Source organism: Podarcis vaucheri, assembly GCF_965113315.1.
Source record: "Podarcis vaucheri genome assembly, chromosome: 8".
In the NCBI taxonomy this organism is placed as follows: Eukaryota; Metazoa; Chordata; class Lepidosauria; order Squamata; family Lacertidae; genus Podarcis; species Podarcis vaucheri.
Genome location: NC_138766.1, coordinates 64505114 through 64526964, shown reverse-complemented (window position 1 = coordinate 64526964; position 21851 = coordinate 64505114). Strand labels below are relative to the sequence as shown.

At 40.1% G+C, this 21851-nt stretch overlaps 1 protein-coding gene and 1 long non-coding RNA gene across 3 annotated transcripts in view; both read left to right on the top strand.

The window, feature by feature from the left end:
- Positions 1-11522, top strand: part of ZNF704 (zinc finger protein 704) — a 42346-nt gene extending 30824 nt beyond the window's left edge. Inside the window, exons 5-9 of one of the 2 annotated variants that reach the window (XM_082233851.1) lie at positions 803-903; positions 1668-1929; positions 3375-3479; positions 6693-6790; positions 7747-11522. In XM_082233851.1, the coding sequence (XP_082089977.1) occupies positions 803-903; positions 1668-1929; positions 3375-3479; positions 6693-6790; positions 7747-7858 (678 nt within the window). In that variant the 3' untranslated portion in view covers positions 7859-11522. The remainder of the gene's footprint in view (positions 1-802; positions 904-1667; positions 1930-3374; positions 3480-6692; positions 6791-7746) is intronic. The other variant, XM_082233852.1, reaches the window with a different exon arrangement.
- Positions 11523-18011: 6489 nt separating this feature from the next.
- On the top strand, positions 18012-21054 carry LOC309538484. The gene is made up of 2 exons (XR_014222219.1): positions 18012-18151; positions 18195-21054. It is a non-coding gene; the product is annotated as an uncharacterized lncRNA (long non-coding RNA).
- The last annotated feature ends 797 nt before the right edge of the window (positions 21055-21851 follow it).

Here is a 21851-nt window from a genome sequence, read left to right as displayed (position 1 = left end):
TTGAATTATGATTGAAAAAAAACTGGAAGACAGTGCAGTTGCTGTAGGACTAATGTTATATGATCCGTAAAGCACTTACCAGACAAATGGCTGCCATATTTTAGTTGATTAGAAAAAAGATCTAATAAGTTAATTAAACATTGCAGCCCTAAGGTGGATCGAGACACAAGGGGGTGGGCACGCTATAAATAAGTCAGATTGTTATAAAAAAAGAAAGAAATCTCTATGGAAAAGCTCATTTTAAAATTTCGTGTTCTCTAGCGCCATCTGGTGTTGCATGTTTATAGTGGATTCAAATTGCTGTAGCTTTACTAATGGAGCTGAATCTCTAGTGTGCTCCTTAACTCTTGGTGCTAGATAGCCCTGACATCATGATGAAGCCTAATGTTTTTTTTTGGGGGGGGGAGGGGAGTGTATGTGGCAACATGCCCCAAACTGGCTGTCCCACTTTTACTTCACTAGAGAAATGAATAAATTATCCACACTGCCATGATATACTATTATAAAACTTTAAAAGGTACTTTCTCTGCTTCCCTAGGAGTGCCAGTTTTGGTCAAGCAACAGAACAGTTCTACAATGAAAAACCACAAACGTTGCACTCTGTGCAGTACACATAATTTACCTAAAAACCATTAAAAGTGCAAACATAGGAACAGTCACTCAAAAGGTGCCATACTAATTACTGCTGTATTAGTGTTAAGCAGAAATTTACAAAATGGTCCAATTTATGATTCATAGAAGTCAAGCAGATGTGTGAACAAATTAATTAATCTGTATTCTGTCTTGTTGATTTCCCCCCCAGAATTCCATGAAGGTGATGTTTAAATGCCTTTGGAAAAACTGCGGAAAAGTACTGAGCACAGCCGTCGGTATTCAGAAACACATCCGGACCATTCACCTTGGGTAAGAAAACTACTGTCCCTTCTGTCTGGGAAAAGACTGATATCCAAATCCATTTTACCCAGAAATAACCCTAATTGATTTCACTAGGATTTATATCCCTAAGCAACAGAGCTTGCTTAGAATCAACCGCTTATCTGTGGTATCTCAGTTCTCGGCTTTCAGGTTGATAAAGATTTTGAAAAAAATTATACGGCTGGTTCCCACATTATGTTGGGATACATTTTCACCTGTATCAAAGTTGTTTCTAAAGTGATTATGGAGATGACATGCAGGTCTAGCACTCGCCTAATGCTAAAGCTAATCATTGGCTTAACATGAATAAGCAAATGTGAGCTAAGCCATGTGTGCTGTCTGAATGTGCTCGTGGTTTGCTCTTTCCAGAAAAACCACAAGCTGTATCCAAGGTTTGTCCTATGGTTTAAAATCTGTGGTTTGTCTAGGGGAGCCTCACTGTGACTCATAGTAAGTCACTATTTATCGTGACCCCTTAGCTTTAAAATTCTAGTGCCTCTTTATTCTGCCTCTGAGGCATATGTGCCTTGCATGCACACATCAACAAAATGGCACAAAAAACCCACAACCAAATGAAGAAGATATCTTAGTATTTGTCCAACTGTCAGTTATAAAAGTTGTATGTCACATCAGTTATAAAAGTTCAGAGATGTAACTTCTTTGCATCTGCCCATATACTAACATCACAATTCTCCTTTTCTGCAGTTAATTTAATATGCTACAAATAACTTCTTGGTCTCCACTTGATTTAGGCGTGCAGGAGAGTCGGACTACAGTGATGGAGAGGAAGATTTTTACTACACAGAGATACGCCTCAACACTGATTCCGTAGCTGATGGGTTAAGTAGCTTGTCTCCCGTCTCCCCGTCTCTAGCATCTCCTCCTCCTTTTCCATCACAAGATGTGAGCAAAAGTGACCTGTCATGTGCCAAAACAGATGTGAAAGGGATGACACCTCTAAGCCGCTCGGCTCCTACCAATCTCTACCTCGTTCACTCTGACCATGCTTACCAGGTAAGATTCTTTTTCCCATAAGGGTTACTGGCTCAGTGTAATGGGAAGCCCATGGTTTCGAATGTGAATGAGCCATGGCAAACATCAGTCTTATGTGTTCACCTTCCCCTCAGTTCATTGTGATGTCTGAATTTTAGAAACTGTGGTTTGTTCAAACTTTGGCTTCCTTCTACTGATCTGTTTTTTTTGGGGGGGGGAATCCAGAATGTTTATTAGAATCTATTCTTTTCTAATGTTACCATTCCTTTCTTTATAAATGAATTCAAGACAGCTGAAATCAATTAAAACATTCAAATTGTCAATGACACAGTCTACCAACCCCCAAACAAGCACAACATCAGAAACAAGCAGAGAGAAAATATAAGCACCTAGCAACACAAAAGAACAAAGGGTGGTCTGAAAAGTGGGCGGGTTGCCTGGGGTCTGAAGGCATAAAGTAATGGGACTAGGTATCCCTCCCTCTAGGATAATATTTCAGAAACTTTACGCCATGATTGAAGGACCTGTTTCTGATATACTCTTGCCAAACCTCAGTCTACAAGGGCACCCAGAGTAGCTATGCAAGGTTATATATATATATGAGAGAAAATCAGTCCATCACCATTTGCTCCTGTACACGTGCTTCCCATCCCTGTGCAAGTCTTGCAGAGGAAAGATCTGCAGCCTCTCAGAGAATTAAACTGCAAGTCAAACACAAGACGATAGTGTTACTGATATCTATTTTAACGTCATTTTTTCTTTCTTTCAGCAATTGCAATTAGATTCTGAAAGATCGCTGCATACTGCCTTCCCTCTTTTCCGCTCCCCATTCTTGCCTTGCAGTTGCTGCATAAGTCCTGACTTTTTGACTTGTTTCAAAATGTTGACAGATGTGCTTGCTCATGTTCATTAACTGTTCTTTTCACCGTTTCATGATAGTTTCTGTGAGAAACTAGCTAACGTCATTTTCTCTCCCACCCACTCTGGTGTTTGTTACCCCCTAAAGTGCTGCTTCTGTAAGATCTGATTTTTTAAAAAAACATTATTGGGTCTGCATATATTGGGAAACCGTTCATTGCTCATGAATGTGAATGCAGTTCTTCTTTCTGCTTGCAATACATATCATTAGACATGCTCCCTGTACCCCTCAGAGAACTGCATGAAAAGTACAGTGGACAGGGAAGGGCCATAGCTCATTAGCAAGAACATCTGGTTGGCAGGCAGAAGGTCACAGGTTTAGTACCCATCTAGGACTGGGAGACGCTTCCACCTGAAACCCTCTGCCAGTCACTGTTGGCAGTACTAACCTAGACAGACCAGTGCTGTGACACTGTACTCCTATGTTCAAAATAATCTCTTTCCAAAACTTGATACCCAATTTACGGCCCTTAGTATAAGACAGTTTGCAACATAATTCTGTAGAACTGAGATGTTCCTCCTTAACTGACTGGTGTTTTTTAAAACAGGCCACAGCTCCTGTGAACATTCCAGGAACAACAAAGTTCACTCCCAATGGAAATAGCTTTAGCATCTCCTGGCAATCGCCCCCAGTTACCTTCACTGGCATTCCAGTAAGTAGAAAACCAACAAAATAGAACAACGGGAGGTTTTCTTTATACCAGGGATTCAGAATCGTTGTCCCTCCAGATGTTGCTGGGCTCCAACTCCCAACAGCCCTAGCCAGCATATGGACCATTGTTGTGGAAGAAGGGAGCTGCAGTCCAGCAACATCTGGAGGGCCACAGGTTCACTGTCCCTGCTTTTATATTGCGGTACATGCCTGGAAGCAGGCGCTGTCGTCCTTTGTCCAGGTGAACATTCCTTTGTAGCAGTGCTCTGTCCTCTTCCGCCTGCCCTGCCCAGATCTGTAATTTGTGAGTGCATTGTTGAGATCAAGAGAGTCTAGTGGGAGCTGAATAGAAAGACTGGCAAACAAACACAGTATTCCAGCTGTGAATCAACTAGTCCCCACTGCCAACTGCTTGCATTTTGGACCTTACATTGATGCTTCTTACTGTAACATGCAGTATCGAAGTGTTTCTCCTCTGGCACTACGATCCTGAATAGGTGATACTCCCTAAAGTTACAACAGTTAATTCTGACGTCCTCCAGTCCATTGGATTTGTAAGCCTCATAGGACACTGGCTTGATGTTTTCTCCTCTTCCCTTCCCTTCATTATTTTTGTTGACATGTGATCCATTGTAATCCCATATTGCTTTCTATCATTCTTCTGCCCAGCTGCTTATAGCCTCTTTGTTTGCCATTTATCCCTGCCTTGCATTTCCCCAACACAAATGGCTCCTATAAGTAAATTACGTTCTAATTTTTATTAAAATGATTGTTCCACCATTTAAATGATTGCCATCAGAGCATAACCCTCCTTTTCCATATCAAAGTGTTTTACCTAAGGCCACACGTTCCAAATTTTCCATTTCCTGCAAATGCACGCTGGCTGTACAAAGCCTCTGCTTACTGACAGTGTGAATTAGGCACCAATAAGGTACTGCCCGCTTCTTCCCTCTCTTCACCAAGTGAATCACAAAAGCCTCTTACTGTCAACCTTTGGCATGTCTTGGAGGTTTTCTGTGGAGTCTGTGGTCTCCTGCTGAGCTGATAAAAAATGAAAGTAGCTGAATCAATTACATTGCTTTCTGCCAATGAATATTTATTAAATTCTATCAAGGAACAGCTAGCGGTGAAAGGCATCATGCTGGTAGCAATTTGAACAAGAGACTCTTAACAGAACATGCTGCGCATAAAATACTCCCAAAATTTGATTTCATGACAATACGGTTGATCTAGAATAATTATAAAGGTGGCTTGTTCTCTGTGGCGCTGTAGAAAATTGGCTGAAGTAGCACAAGAAATCCAAGAATCTTATTAGTCACTCTATAAACCAGACATTGAAGGCAACTGGATTAGGTGTGTAGGTATTCACAGAGCTTCAAGCAATGCCAGTGATCTTTCGCCTATAATGACTTACCATTCCCAACAAAATTAAACCAAGTAAATAGTTCAAGTGAATTAGAAAGTGCATGATTTTTAAAATTAAAAATACAACAAAACAATTTAATATAAAGGATTTTCCAGTTTTCATAGCAATACTAAAATGCACATTTAGAGGAACATAATTCCGTGTGTTTCAAAGCATTTGTATTGTTTCAAAGTACTTTTTTAAAAAACAGCTATGTGCTTTTGACATGTGTTACACTTAACTCCTAGGAAGGTGCCATAGCTTCCACTAGCATAACAATTTAGTTGAATATGGCCGAAAAATTATAAGGAATCAATATCATTGTCTGGACCATTTCACTGTAGTTCTCTAGACGAGTCCATATATTAGCCCAGAAGCTAATAAAATGTTGAAGCTGAATAATGAAAGCATTAATCCTGAATTTCTCTTGGAATATACAGGTGTGCCTTCAATGGCTTTGCTGGAGTGTCTGGTAGCAGTCGATTCTTTTGCCCTAACTTTATATACCAGGATGGTTGCAGGCAGAAATCTCTTTGCAGTGTGCATTAAAATTTCACTGCATTGGCCAAACATTGATGAAGTCTTGATGAAGCTGTGTAGGCTTTTCTTGGAACAGGCTCGTTAATGGTCTGTCACTTGAGTAGCAGCCTCCTTGTTTATTATGTGTTGAATGTCTTGTCCTTCTCACCCTGTGATTTGGAATGTCATAGGACCAAGTGCCAAAGGGACGTGGGTGGCACTGTGGTCTAAACCACTGAGCCTCTTGGGCTTGCCGATCAGAAGGTCGGCGGTTCAAATCCCTGCGACGGGGTGAGCTCCCGTTGCTTGGTCCCTGCTCCTGCCAACCTAGCAGTTCAAAAGCATATCAAAGTGCAAGTAGATAAATAGGTACCGCTCGGGCAGGAAGGTAAATGGTGTTTCCGTGTGCTGCACTGGTTTCGCCAGAAGCAGCTTAGTCATGCTGGCCACATGACCTGCAAAAACTGTCTGTGGACAAACGCCGGCTCCCTCGGCCTGTAAAGCGAGATGAGTGCCACAACCCCAGAGTCGTTCGCAACTGGACTTAACTGTCAGGGATCCTTTACCTTTAGTACCAAGTGCCAGAGATTCAGTGCCCTGATGGAAGATTAAAGTGTGTTTTGCTTCTGTTGCAACTAGATATTGGTACTAAGAGAGTGCAGGAAGCAGCATCTTTGAATTACAGGAAGGTTCTGATTAAACCTAGGGAAGACATAACAGTTGCACATAAGTCATGAAGTCTTCCTTGAACATTTTAAAGGGAAGTCCAAATAGTTACCTACTAGGGATGGGTAGTGCTGGCTTGTTTAAACTGCAAAGTCCCCTTGGCCCCATAGCTGCTGGTTCTGGTGGGTATCCCAGTCCCCATCTCTTTTCCCACATCACTATTCATTTCTTTATGATATTTGATATGCCAGAGAATTTGAGACAAGTGCAGTAGAAGAGGGATGAGGCAGAGGAACTGGAATAAATGTTCAGCAGGGCAATGTAGTATAGTTCTACATGGAACCAGGCTAGATCAGATACTCGTCGAGGGACACTGCATATTCAGATGTTCACTGTCACTTAACATTTCTTTCCATGCATATGTGGGGGGGGGGAGACTGAATCTTATTTTTTTCTAATATGGGACGCATTCAGTTCTGCCATGTGCTCCGCTGAATGCTTGGCTTGGCCATTGGAGAGCCAATGGGATGGAGGAGCCTTTAGGAAATGCAGTACATATAATCCATTGTGTCCTTTCCCATTGAAATTCTGTAATCAGAATTGTATTTTCATCTCTGCTTCTAGATTTCACCAACTCACACACGTCCTGCAGGGAGTGGAGAGCAGAAGCAGCAGATTCAGACCGTTCTGTCATCCCCTCCTAGACTGTCAGTTGGCCTAAGGTAAGAAACGTTTTGCTTTTGACAGCAAATCACTAAATTAATTGAGGGTGTGACAGTAAATTATTTGCTTCCCCTCCATTACATATGTTTCAATGAAATTCTTTTCAATATAACTAGACAGCAAAATAATATTGGGGGGGAATTTGAATCATTAGTGATACATTTTTCTGTTTACAAATCCCATTAAATTCTTTCTCAGTCCAGAAAAATAAGTACAAAGCCCATCTTCCATCTCTTCTTAAAGAAAAGTTTGTGTCCACTGATTTGCTCCTTGGCTAGGAAATGAGAGGGGAAAGGGGGGTGGGAATCCCTGAAATATCAGAGATATAACTTTGCTCCTTTCTTGGAGTTGAAAGGAGATTGATAAAGGACATGTGAAGGGGTTTTTTTTTAATGAAATGGGTCTCAAGGACTGACTTTTTGTTCTACCGAATGAGGATGAAGGATTCTTGCTAACTTCACTTGTAAAGATTTAGGTAGCCATCCTATATTCACTTACCGTGGGAGTACGCCCCACTGAACTGATTGGATTTACTTCTGTGTAGACACACATAGAGTTGCACTCCTAGCATAATTGTTGCCTCATATTTGACCCTTCAAAGAAAATTTATGGAGTAGTAGAACAGCTGGTTATTCATGTTAAAATAGCTATAGAAAGAAAACCAAGTGTTCCATTCTGTTGGAAAATATTCATTGGTTTACAAAAAAAACACCCCTCCTTCCATTCACCACAACCACCACAAACTAGTCTCAATTGGATAGACTTCTCCTGATTCTATGCTCCTTGCAGCAGTTTTCCATTTTGGTTGTCTTGTACATCCTTTTTCAACTCCAGTCTGAGATAACTGGGCTCAAAGTAATTTTTGGATTTCCAGTAACACTTATAGCAAATTCTCCATGTCAGTATTTTAGATGAAATAACCATAAACCAGCTTTCCTTCCCATTATTCTGGCAGAAAACCGAGAGGAGAGGGGAAGAAATGTCGCAAAGTGTATGGGATGGAGAACAGAGATATGTGGTGCACAGCTTGTCGTTGGAAGAAGGCCTGCCAGAGGTTCATTGACTAAAGCGTGGAAAAAAACGATGGAGGGGTATGGAATGATTTATGGCAGGATTTTCTCGCTACAGCCAGGCTGTGTGATTTTCTTCTTCTTTTTCTGTCCACTTCCTTCAGTGCTGGTTTCTACTTTGCACTCTAAGGTGAAGTAGTTATACCCCAAGAGAAGGACTTCTTCGAAGCCAACATGCAGCAATATAGTGGGAAACAAACAAAAACAAAACCTTCAAAAAGTTTTGAAGCAGGAGCAGCTATATGTCTTTTTTTTTCTTTAAAAGAAAAAAAAGAAAAGAACTCTCTTTAATAACCTTGAACAATTTGCCTGCCGGGACCATGTGTTTTTTCACACTGCATTATTGTTTGTGTTGTGAACTTTGGGATGGGGGGGCGGGAATCAAGTGATACTTCTTTTCCTAAAATGTTTATGCACCACACAAATGCATAACATAAGCTACAGTTTTCTCAAGAGCAGCTCTCCCGGGAGTGGTGAATAATTATAATGTGAGCAAGTGTTGATACAGAGGTGGGAAGTGTCCCTTAGAGGTACTAGGATGCGGCTTTGCTGGAAAGACAAGCATCCTTGTGAAGAATCTTTTGTGAGAGGTCTCAAACCTGAAGCCCAAGCACGAGTCTTGTTTCTGTGCTAAAGGAGGATACCTAGAGAGGGCAGGGGAATCACCAGCACACCCAAACTAAAAAGTACAACCACATGTGGGAAGGGAGTCAATAACATTAAATGACATTAGGTTGAAATAAGAAAAAGAACTTGGGTTCCAATATGATCGTCCTAGAAGTGATTGCAGGAAAATTCTTTGTGCTCCTGTTAAGGAGAAGCATGAGCAGCCATGTGGACCTTTGTCAGCATTTATTCAGGGATGTGATGATCCAAGCCAGCAGCTTCCTTCCCTGCCTTTTTATATGACATTCTGAAATGAACAGATCAGTTAAAAATACAAGGCATTATTTCTGGGGGAAATATACATGGAGGATAACAGCTTAACAACAACAACAACAACAACAACAACAACAACAACAACTTAAATGCTTTCCAATAAGTAAGATATGAGTGTAGCATAGCAGTTATATGTGTATATAAAAAAATCCTTAGAGGGTAAAGTTGTTTCAAGGTCAGAAATAAAATGTCTTCAAGCTGCCTTGCACTTTGATAGGTCTTGGTGCTTTAGTGCAATTTAGTATTGGGGTGGGGTCCATTAGAAGGCACAGATTATATTAGTGGGTTGGTGGCTGAGCTAACATTTGAAAATCAGAGGAAAAAATGCATACAGGTAGATAGAAATTGTTTGTCTGAGCAGACCCTACTAAAACAAATGAGATTGGTGCAATAGCACAATGGGGTGCTTGTTCTTAAAACATCCTGGTGGATTTTGTCCTGTGATATTAACTCAGGTGGAAAAAGAATGGTATCCCAAGTTGGGAAAACAAGAGCAAGAATGGGAGCTTATGTGGATGTCAGTCCAACTATTGCATGACTATTGCATGACTATTACAAGTCATAGGCAAATTTTATTTTTTGTAAGACCACAGATACTGGTGTCTACCGATGGCTATGGGGGGCAGCACAACATTTAATTGGAGCACAGAATCTATAGCTAGGGTTTGTCCTCATGCAAACTTAAAAAAAATAGCTTTAATAATAGGCCTCTTCCTTTGTAGGGTTCTGTACAGGTAAGCCTAAGATTGCCAAACAAGCGTATTTGGGAAACGACTGGGTTGCATCAATAGGGTTCTCCCGTGTAAGCAGTCCCAAAAGAAATTCAAGCAGTTTTCTCTAACACCTCCAAAGAACACAATCCTACAGACCTTGAGCTGATGCAGTCAGTCTTAACAGCTGCGGGATAAGGATCATGCCCTCCTGGAGATGTGGCAGTGAAATAACAGAGGCATGAGTTTGATACAAAATGACATTTTTTAAAAAAAAACAAACCAACAAATAGTGTTGTTACTATACATGGCAAATGTTTAGATCTAGCCTGACCATTAAAGTTAAAGAAAAAGTAATATTTGAAAGGCAGGGGAGTGAAGCCTTGTTTTTAGTTGCATCTTCAAATGTCAGCTGTGTTTGGCAAGACTACCAGCAATGCATAGTGTTTATGTGATCAGGAAGCTAACTGCTAATTCCAGAGTTGTATACCTAATGTAACAGTCCCTCCATGTGTTCATGCTTTAATTTGTAATGTGTTAGGTTGCAGTCATTCTTTTGTGTTGCCGTATATCTCTGAGTGTTCACAGTGATCTGTTTGAGGTTCACTCAATAGGGATCACCCATAACTTCTGTTTGGACCTGTTGCTTGGAGATGAGTACAAACATTAACCTACTTCCTTAATGTTCAGGGGGAGAAAAGGTAAGGCACAGTTTCATTCCTAATGTTGCATAGGCAATGTTTGTAGAAAGCATGCTTGCTAAAAGACCCAGGTCCAATTCCTGGTATTTCCATTAAAAAAACCTTAAACAGGACTATGAAAGACCTCTGCATGAGGCCTTAGAGAGCCACTACCATTTGGAAATAGATGTTATTGGCATAGATAGACCAAGAGTTTGACTTTGCAATCACACGTTTTAAGAAGAATGAAGTACTGCAGAAATATTTTGCACTCGAGCAAATTCTTTATCATTTAAATGTTCCAGTTGAAGTTCACATGGTCCTGTTCTAGTTCTGTGGCGTTTTCACAGGACAAAATTGCCATACAAGTTGCAGAATGATAACTCAAATTCAATTATACCATTAATATGACTCAAGGTCACAAAACCAGAAAGTATAAGGGCAGAGGATGGTAAATATTTAGGCTGTTGACAGGCGGGGCTGGGGCAGGTATTGGAAATACATAATAAACTAGAAACCCATGTCTGGTATTTCGTTGCATGTATTTATGGATATGATTGGAAATTCTGTTTTAGGGTGGTTGCATATGATAGGGACTGTACCAAATTATTATTGGTGCTCTCAAATGTTCAGAGCTGAAGTCAGCCCTTGACATATCTAAATATTCACAAGAGTTCAAAACCAATGTTTGACCCTTGATCGTTTTAGCATTTTTGTCAGGCATTTTCAACTTAACTCTGCATTCATGAGGGCTAGAAACACTGAAACATGATCTTCCCAGGATAGTGCCTGCTGAATATTGCCTACAACACTCCATCTTAATGCAATAGCGTTCATAAAAAAATAATCGGCATTGTCAACTCATTTCTCTCATCTCCATTTCTCTGCTCTGCAAAGCTTTCTTATACAGTGTATGGTTCAAGTCTTGAACAGTGGGAGTGTTCCATGTGGCAACACTGAGATAGGCTTTGTCTGAACTACTGTTTGCCATAGCTAAGTTTAAGGCCAAGCTGCCCTAAGATAGGATTTGGTTGTTTACTCAATGACTGAACCACCTTATAAGTGATTCTACTAGACCTCTGATAGGAAGAGAAGAGCATAATTTTACAATAGAAGTGCTGGAGCCTGCCTTGTTGTACATAGCAACTGCTTGTTCTAAAATTGCTTACAGAATAACATTTTTTTTACTGTTGTAGAATTTCAATAGGGTTTTGAAACCCAGGAAAACTACAGAAAGTAGGTCATTAGCTAGAATTGTAATTACGCCAGCTTGTCAGGTAAGAAAAAGGCTATACTGAACCACAGGTGGCTGCAGTGAACTATTTAAAGGCTGTTTTTTTTAAAAAAAAATACTTGCTGAAATCCATTCATTTCAGTGGGTCTACTCTGAGTGAAGTTTATTTGGATACAGCCCAGTTTTGAATGTTTGACCATGCCAGAGTTAGCCATCAGAGGCCTAGAGGCTCTTGGATGAACCTGTTGATAACTGTCTTGTGGTTAGTGTTATATATGAAAATTACACCACCACAAAAAAAAACCAAACATGCAGGGGACTTGTAGCTCAGTGAAAGTTTTTATTTTACTCCCCCTTTGAAAAACTGCCTCTTGCATTTCAAAAGAAGTTGAGCATGCAGTGGAAGGAAACAAATCGGAGGCTTCTTGGACTCACACAATTGTTTCTGGTTCTTTGGTTCCTTGTCACTTATTCTAGTTGAAACGTGGAATATGCTGTTGTCAACCTGATCCCTGTTCTAAAGATCCACCCCATCCTAAACTGTGAATCTTACCATAGGCTTGCCCCCTAATTGTTATCTCCCCACCCCACCCTATTGACTCTTAAAATTATGTAAATAAATTATTTCCCTCAGGGAAGGAAAACAAAAAGAATAGCAATATAGTTTTGTTTCAGATAGAATTGGTTGAGCACAGAGAGAGATGTAAAGTATAAAAAGTTTTGTTTTCTAGCCAGATTTATTCAATAAAATTTGAAAAATTAGTCCCTTGAAATTGTTTATAGAAACAAGCATTTATCTTAATCTTGTGTATATTCAGTAAGGCGGGTTTTGAAAGGTGACATTTGTTTATATTAGGAATTGAATTCCGGTGGACCCTAATTCAATTGGCAGTGGACCGTTCTTTCTACAATCACACTGCTCAAGTACCTGCAACAGAATGACCGCTCATTAAAAAAACAAAAAGTTTATTATGGGCAAATAGTGTGTCTTTCAAAGACAAAAAGGTATTTGGACATTGTCAAGCCAGTCAGTCCTATGCCCTGTATTAGAGTGGATCAACATGGGACGTCCACTTGCCCCCCAGTGATCCTCTCCCAAAGGAGAAATTAAATTCTTTCCCAGGCAATACTGGTCTTATCTGTACCCAAGGTGTTGCAGAATCCACTTTCAGGCATGTTTTTAATCCCAAAATGGGCAGCAGATTCAAGATGGTGCCAAGTGCATGAAAACCCAGTATTGTGCTGGGGGGAAACAGGCAAGGAAGAAGCTGTAAGACTGCTTGAGGTTTGTTTCCCTTCTGATCTGTGTTCAGATGGGAACTTCTTACCAGAGCTTTAAAAAAAAATGTTTGTTATTTATTTTTTCTTTATAGATTTGTTTTAATGAAGCTCCCTCTGTGTTTACTTCATCTCAGCAAAATAGAATCTTAAATAAAAATGAGACCTATTCATATTCCTGCATATGAAAATATGGCATAATTGGCCTTTTTGTGGCTACACATACAAGAAACCCAACACTCCCCTTTCCTTTTTATTTTATTTTTAAAAAGGCAGTAGTTTTGTATGTGAATGAGGGGCCACCAATCCTTTATCTGAGCATAATGTAATACTGTTTTTGTATAGTCCCATTCTGTCAAAACGCCTGGCCCTCAAGTCCAGTATATAGTGCATGATTCCTTTTCGTGATCAGAGCTCTCATAGGGATGCTGATCTTGCGAGAACTTTAACTAAAGTCTGCCCAAAGAAACAGAGAGAGAGAGGTGTTGTTCTGTATACTGTATTAAGAACATAAAAAGAGCCTGCAGGTTCAGGCCTATGACCCATCTAATTCAGAGTCTTTAAAAAATAATAATTCGCCAACCAGATGCCAATGAGAAACTGATTATAATCAGTTTGCAAGCATGTTCCTTGGAAATTTGGGGTGCCCCAGTGTGAATATAGTAATGGCCAGTAAGCTGCTAGGCATTGCAGGTGTTCTAGAATCTATTGCACCAGACAAAGAGTAGGAGTTGATTGGCAGACAAAATAGAGTCAGGTGGATTGTCTGAGGAAGAGAGGTTTTTGAGCATCGTTGTTCTATGTGATTTTCTGTCTTAGGAGTCCCTGGTTCAGCAAAACACGCTCATATTTAATTTAACTTGCTTATGTTTTTTTTTTTTAATTAGGACTACTTAACAATGAAGCTGAGTCCCTTACACTATTTGGGTGCTAGAATGTGACTTATTATATTTCTAATATTGTATTTATACATTTACATTGCACAACAATCTGGATTTTTTGAGGTGCCATGCCATTTGTTGTATAGATCCAGAAAGCTTTTTTTTTCCTCCCACAATTTATATATAAAAGGGAGAAGTAATTAAAGATATGCCAAGAAATAGCAAGCTTAATTGGCTCTTTACAAAATGTTGTAAAATTAACCTGTCTCGTGGTGGTCTTAGTGTCTGAGATATGCAGTAGTTATAGCAAAAAATAAAAAAGGAAAGCAACAACAGCCTTACTGAATGGTGCAATATTGCTTTTCTATTAAACAAAGGGCTATCTTGTTGAAGAAAAGTATAAGCCACTGTGAAGAATAATTTTGCAGCATCTTACTAGCAAGTCTGTATAGCCAGAACTTTTAGCCAATCTAATAGGTTTCCAAAATGTGTTGAGGGTACATAAATTTGAATAGGAATGTAATTTGAAAATCCATTTCAGAGAGGGATTTTTATAATAATAATATAATAATAATTTATTATTTATACCCCGCCCATCTGGCTGGGTTTCCCCAGCCACTCTGGGCGGCTTCCAAATGAATATTAAAAACAGTACAGCATCAAACATTAAAAACGTCCCTAAAGAGGGCTGCCTTCAGATGACTTTTAAAAGTAAAATAGTTGTTTATTGCTTTGACATCTGCTGGGAGGGCGTTCCACAGGGCAGGCGCCACTACCGAGAAGGCCCTCTGCCTGGTTCCCTGTAACCTTACTTCTCGCAATGAGGGAACCGCCAGAAGGTCCTCAGTGCTGGATCTCAGTGTCTGGGCTGAACGATGGGGATGGAGATGCTCCTTCAGGTATACTGGACCGAGGCCGTTTAGGGCTTTAAAGGTCAGCACCAACACTTTGAATTGTGCTCGGAAACGTACTGGGAGCCAATGCAGATCTCTCAGAACCGGAGTTTTTCTTCTCATTGTCAGTTTGAATCCTATTCTCAGGGCCATATGTCCCACAGGAAAGGAAGGTTAACTAGTATTCTAGTCCTGAAAGTCTTGTCTTGTATGTCATAAACTGGTTTCTGCCTAGTTCTGGCATTTAGACAACATGAAGGTAGCTTAAAATTTGCTGGTTTTAAATCTGCTGGTTTCAAAACATGCTTTGGATTGACCCACAGTCCTAGATAATGATTATTTGTTTTTAACCACAAGACTGAAGGCTTTTCAAACATCATAAGGAATGATCTCCCTCCCCCCCCTTACATTCTTCAAAAGAAAAAGAAAAATTGCTATCTAAAACCCCTAAAGTTAGCCAAAGATTAAAGATCCAGGGAGCAGGTTATCTTGTCGTTTGCTTTTGCTTTTCTTTTTTAACCATTGATGTTCTATTTTTATGGATCTGAAGGAAGGTCAGTGTGCAGACAAAAATTCTAGCTATATCACAAAGCCCTGATTAGGGATACAGTAGTCATGCAGTTCAGGTTATCAGTATCAAATACCTTAAAATGCACTCAAATTGTACAAAGGTGGCAGTACTTTGCATCAGGTGAACAGATTTCTTGTGGGGGTGGATAACAGAGGCTAATGTACATTAAAAATCCACTACATTTAGCAAAGCATTAGTATTATCACAGTCTCCATTCATTTCATTGGGGCTTGTGCAGGGGTCCTACACAATCCAACATTGAAATTAATATAGCAGTGTTAGATGGCAGAATGTTCCTTCCTTCCGCTATGTCTTCTCATGTCAAAATAATTGAACTTTTTAATCTACTGCTGAATGATCCTTGTGGTATTTGCTGATTTGTGTTTATGTGATATAAAATGAGAACCTGGAAGAAATGCATTGAATTATTTCACTCTTAGCTTCTGCGGGTTGTATATATGAGATCTAGTAGACACTTTGATAGAAGCCTCTTTGATCCAGTAAAGGTTTTCCTCAGCATGTCCAAAAGGAAGGATATTTTCACAATTCCTTCTCCCCCCCCTGCACCGTACCCCCAAATCTGCTCCTGGGGGTTGTGAGACACCCCCCCCCCAGAACGTCCTGGGAGGTGGAACCTGGGAGCTGCTGGATGTAATTGGCAAAAACCGCCTCCCTCTCTTGTTCCATTAATAGAAGCCAGTGCTGGATACAAGGGTTTCTTCTGTCAATGAAAAATCACCACTGAATACAACACCAAATCTTTCATGCCAGTCACTATGGGTGGTGGTCAACTCAATAACTGCACAAGCAAAAGAACTTGCACAAGATGACTTTCCCCCTTTCTTCCCCACAGGCCCCCTAAATCTGTTTGGAGAGTTCCCCCAACCCACTGGAGCAGATTTGGGAATGGCACGAAGGTCACACAGGGGGACAGAGATAGTTTTAGGGGAGAGCAACTGGGTCGGTCACATTGGAGGCAGAGTTGGAGGCAGTGCCACAACTATGATGTAGAATGGAAGGTGAGAGGTGGGGGCACCAAATATTGGTGTTGCACAGGGACCCACTGAAATTTGAGACCCCAAGGTCCACTATTGAGGAGGAAGAGAAGTCGTTCCATTTGCACAGCTATTTAGCTGAATACCACCCTATCTTCCAAGTACTTAGTCAAGCTTGTGGCTTAATTACACAGGTAGAGTAAATTAATGAACATGATCTGTTGTAATTGTCAAGCTCAGATTAAATATTTGGATTAATATAATAAAAGCTTCCTCAGGTTGCAATAATGGCACCAGTCCATCTTGACAAAGAGTAGCACGGCTAATTATAATTTACAGTGGATTCCCCACCCCCTCCATCCCAAAAAAAAAAAAAAGGAACTTTGTTTTGCTCCAGAAAGGTGGTCATTTTCTTTTAAAAGTGGAGGGTAGGGGAGATACCATTTTGTTCTTAGAAAATAATATGTATCTGAAGTCTGGGATCCTAAGTTCATATTTGGAAATAAGATTCAAATGAAATAGTAGAGCTGATTTTCAGACAAAATTGGTAAGGGCTGCAGCTCCTGTCATTTGCTGGGAATAAGTATTTAAATATATGCTTTAATGTCAACAAGACAAACTATAGACTGTTAGAAAGTTGAGGCTAAGAACCTGAACTGCAAGCTTTCTGTTTTCTTACAGTTAATTGAGATTCTCTTTAAATGTTTAGCTGTAGATGTTTTAATCAGATTCTGATGTTGTGGAAATATCTTGGTTCTGACTAAAGTGGCATAGGCCCGGTTTGAATGCAACATCGCCTGTTTTACAAACCGTAGTTTGTGAAGACAGGAACAAGGGTCAGGCCTGCATACTCTTCTTCCCTGTCCCTTCCTCTTGAGCATTGGCTTCAGTGTGGAGATCTTGGTTTGCTTTTAAACCAGAGTTCCTTGTGGTGTCCAAAACAGGAAACTGCTTTAATATTAGTTTACTAACAGAGGTATTAAATAAGAAGACAGCCCTGGGCAACCTGTCTGAATCTGACCTACTTTTAGTTTTATGACAGACATGGCAAAGTTGCAAGCTGTACATATGTTCAACCTCTCTCAAGGCCAGCTCAGTGTGTAAACCTCACTAAACAAATCAACAAATCAACTTGTGAGAAGGTTAGCCTATGAGGGGGAAGTTTGCCTGGCTCTCGAATCCTAGCTTGGAAACCTAGGCTGTAGTCTACAGAACTACTTTTCTGAAGTTCTCTTGCAGATTTTTGCTGAACTTTTCTAAGATTTTCTGGAGTAAAGGATATCTAGCAGAGTTTTATAGCTGCAATCACTGTTGACTGTCTATGCTAATTCAACTTTTATCTCCTGTTTCTGTCTCATGTCCATCTCTGAGCTACGTTGCAGCTTACAGAAGCTTTGACTAATTTGTGAATTATGCTCCTAGCCTTCACATGTGAGAGGTTATGTTTTAATATGCATGTTCGTCAGGTTCAGAGCTTTCTAGAAGAGAAGTGTAAGAGATTTCCATTCCCTTTTTCTCCCTGTCAAGATTGTATTGCTGCTGAAAATGTATAATTTTAGTGAATGTTGGAGAGGCACGTGGTACAATAATAAGCTTTCTTTTTGGGGGGAAAAAGCTAAGTTCCAAAGTGTACATGGAATACATGTTATCAAGCACACTTGGTAAGCGCAAAAGCACTAGTTTATATTTAAGAAATTGACAGTACAATCCTAACCATGTCTACTCAGAAGTAAAACTTACTGAATTCCATGGGGCCTATTCCCAGGTTAGGATTGCAGCCTAATATGTCAATCTTAAATATTTAATTCATGTGTTGAGTTTGGTTTTCTAGGGATTACTTGCAAAGTTCTATAAAACTGCAGCATATTTATACTAAGGAAAAAACAACAACCTGTTAACAAAAGGCTCATTGGGAATCCCCTAATTAGTTTGGGGAATATCACTTTAAATTGAACTAGTGGATTCTGATAACAAAAAAAGGTTTCAAGAAGGAAATGTAGTTAATATTATTCAGTTACTGCAGGGGTGGGGGAACCTTTTCCAGACCTAGGACCCCGTCCCCTTCTGGGAAAGTTCCCAGGGGAGAATGGGATCTGAGGCAAAAAGCAGGCAGAGCAACAAATGTGAATTTTACCTTTGTACAATAGGCTAGTTTCTACACAGACACTCCTCATCCTATAGTCTCAATCCAGACAAACTAGAGGCACTATCAGAGTTCAAGGATGCATTTCAAGGCAGGCAGAAACACTCAGAGGCAGGGCCAGCGAGGGGGTGTAGCCTTTGGAAAGTCCTGAGGGCCACATTTGGCTCCCACACCTGAGGTTCCCTGCCCCGGAATTACTGCTTCCACAGTTAACGTTTGCAGGAAAACTGTGTTTTGATTTATGTCTGCTCCCAGAAGAATCTATGGATTTTAATGAATGTATCTGTAACTGTAAAACTATGCATTTTTCATAAGAACATGTGTTACGTTATACCTGTTCAGAAATCTTCCTAAAGGTCTACTAAAATGGTTAAATGCCGCCCATGGTGAATTGCTCAAATTTCCATTCTTGGCACACTTAAAGTTCTGCTTTAGAGGGACGAAAAGGAATGGCGTCGCGGAAGAAATGTGTATTTCTCTCCCTCTAGGTCAGGCTTCCTCAACCTCGGCCCTCCAGATGTTTTGGACTACAATTCCCATCATCCCTGACCACTGGCCCTGCTAGCTAGGGATCATGGGAGTTGTAGGCCAAAAAACATCTGGAGGGCCGAGGCTGAGGAAGCCTGCTCTAGGTAATGCAGTTTTAAGACAAAGGGAAAGCAAGTGAACTGCTTTCATGTCCCATTTATTTTTAGGCAGGAGACATGGGTGTTTGTCGGTGGGCCTTAACTGTGAGCAGGTTAAGTGGTGCTTGCAGTGGGCTGTCCATTCTACATCCTGCTCCATCAGTGACTGCGTACATTCAGCCCTGTGAGTGGCTACTTGAAACTGGTTGCCATAGAGTGTCGGGCCAGTCTTCCCCACACTGATGCCTTCAATATATTTTAGACTATGACCACCTCTGTCAACTCCACCTAGTGTTGCTGTGCTGGGTAGGATTGATTGGGGAGTAATTGTTCAAAATATCTGGATGGGCACGAAGTTGAGGAAGTCTGGGTTAGGTGGTTTTGATCTTTTCAAATACCACCAGCCAACTTAAGAACTTTTGAAAAACTGGTCAAGATTCTGAATATGCAGTTGTAACGGAGCAGAGTTGGCGTTGTTAAATTTTATTTTTTACTGTAGTGTTAATGAGTTAAAATCCTGCCATGTTTTATTGTAAACACAGTGCCAAATATTTTATTTTGCCTGATTAACAATACAATTTTAGGAAAACTAGCATCCGTCCAAAACAGGATGAAAGCCTCTTGCTAGTCTCCTAGGACTCCAGTTATACAATACAATGTTCTTACAACTGGGGATCTATGCAGATTTGGAGGAATCTGCCTGCAAAAATCATACTGAAGGGCTGAGCCTTGGACAATGCGCAGATAGAGCCACAATTGCTACATTACTAGAGGGCTTTTTCACAGTAGTATATTGTGCTCCCTGTGCCAAGGAGGTGACTTTAGGTTAGCCTCAGATTAGAGTCAAGCATACCTCGGAGCAGGGAGTGGAATTTCATCCACCAAAATTTAGCACGAATCTATCTGGGGAATAACTGCAGCCTACCTCTAGTCTGACACGGGGACAGGAGGCAACTTATCCCTAGGCGAATGCTGCAAAAATTACTAACCTGTTTCAGAACCTGTAAGACTATGTCATATGCCTGCGGTTTCACTTCCACTGGAATCAGTGGAGCTCCTTCCAAAGAATGCAATGAGAGTGAGTCATCCTTTGGTTTTCAGGAGGAGTTTCTTTTATTGTCTGTTTTAATATGGGGAATTCACTTTATAAATATTTGAAAAAGAGAGCTTCCAATTTTGGCACTAATGGAAATACTGGATACTTTTAATATATATTTAGAAGGTTATTTGAAAAGCAAACTGTTCTGTCTTTTTATATAATTTTTAGCCAGATACATATACTCTGATTACTACTTCTGTGGATTCCTATCAGACTGTAAGTGCAAAAAACAAAACAAAAAACTAGTTCAGGTTTCAAAACCCAGGGGGTAGAGGACAGGGGAACTGACTGTTTTGAAGTGCTTTGCTAGTTTTTGGTATATTGTGTGTTTGTATATAAATATATCTATATACATTATAAAGATATATAAAAATAGGTCTGTAAGGTTCAATGTTTTGTGTTTTTATCGCTGTACTCTAAGGAAATAAAATGTGTTTTGTATTATTTTATGAATTAATTACAAAAGGCTTTATGCATTGATCAAAATGTTTTCTAGCTATTTTACACCAGAAGTTGATAATAACTCTAATCCTATGTAAATTCACAACATTGAGTTTAGAAGTGGAATTTGAGATTTTTAAGCTGGCTCTGATGGATGGCACCAGATAAAATGCACTTTCTTTGTGGCATGTAATGTATTTTGCTCTCAATGGGCTTTAAAACAAAAGACCACAACATGTTTACATCTTTTCTTGTGCCCTCCTCTTCCCCCCTTCCTTTATAATAATTGCAAAAAAATTAAATATTTCCTCTTGGAGGGCGGGGAAGCAAACAAATATCTGAGTTACTGAAGTAACATTGTTCAAGAACGGATTGTTTGGAATAGATTAGTATGTTGGTTTTAAAAAACAAATCATTTTAGTGATAGTCTTCAGTATGTGAGCTCTGCTTTGTGATGTTTGGTTGTGACAAATATGCTGTTGCTTATCTAGTCTAAATATCATTGTTTTCTTGTATTTTACTGTTGATGGCTATTCCATTAGTTGCACTTGCTTGAACTGAGTCAGAAGACTCAGAAGAAGTCTTGCGGAACTATTGAGACTGTTATGATGTCCAGAAACATTACTTAAATGCACTTATAATTGATTTACTACCATGCAGTATGTTGAACTGTTTCATGTAATAAAGGCATTTGTTGTATAAACTTTGTCGTGGGGACAATTTTCCTTGGGCTACTTTTTGTGCTGAAACAAAAAGATGGGGGGGGGGACACACAGCCAAATCTAATGGACTAATCCATTCATTGGAACATGGAATTTAAGCAATTGAAAGGGTTCAAAAGTCCAACACATGTGATGGCTCCTCTTCAGAACAGATTACAAAACGATGGATGGATATAAAGACAAGACCAAAAAAGCAAACAAACCCCAATGTCTTGAAATAATTTTAAACACCAATATTTGTCCATATGTTATAACGATTTGAGATAACTCTGATTTATATACGCTAGACCCATTTCACTAGTGGAAGGGAAGTGAGACTTTAATATTTTGATACACACTTTTCCTTCATGTTTGGATAGTCCTAAGAAGCAAACATTCTTGCGTAAGTACAGCTATGCTGAAGACCACTATTGTAACAAAAACTCCCTTTGCTCAACTGTGTACACCATTGGTAGGCAAACTAAGGCCCGGGGGCCAGATCCAGCCCAATCGCCTTCTAAATCCGGCCTGCAGCCGATCCAGGAATCAGCGTGTTTTTACACAAGTAGAATATGTCCTTTAATTTAAAATGCATCTCTGGGTTATTTGTGGGGCATAAGAATTCGTTCCATTTTTTTCTTCAGAATGTAGTCCGGCCCCCCACAAGGTCTGAGGGACATTGCACCGGCCCCCTGCTGAAAAAGTTTGCTGACCTGTGGCGTACACCATGCAGGAGTGCTGGCTTGGCCCCACAGCTGTGGTTGCATGGCCCTGACACCTAAATTTGTGGGTGCCTGGC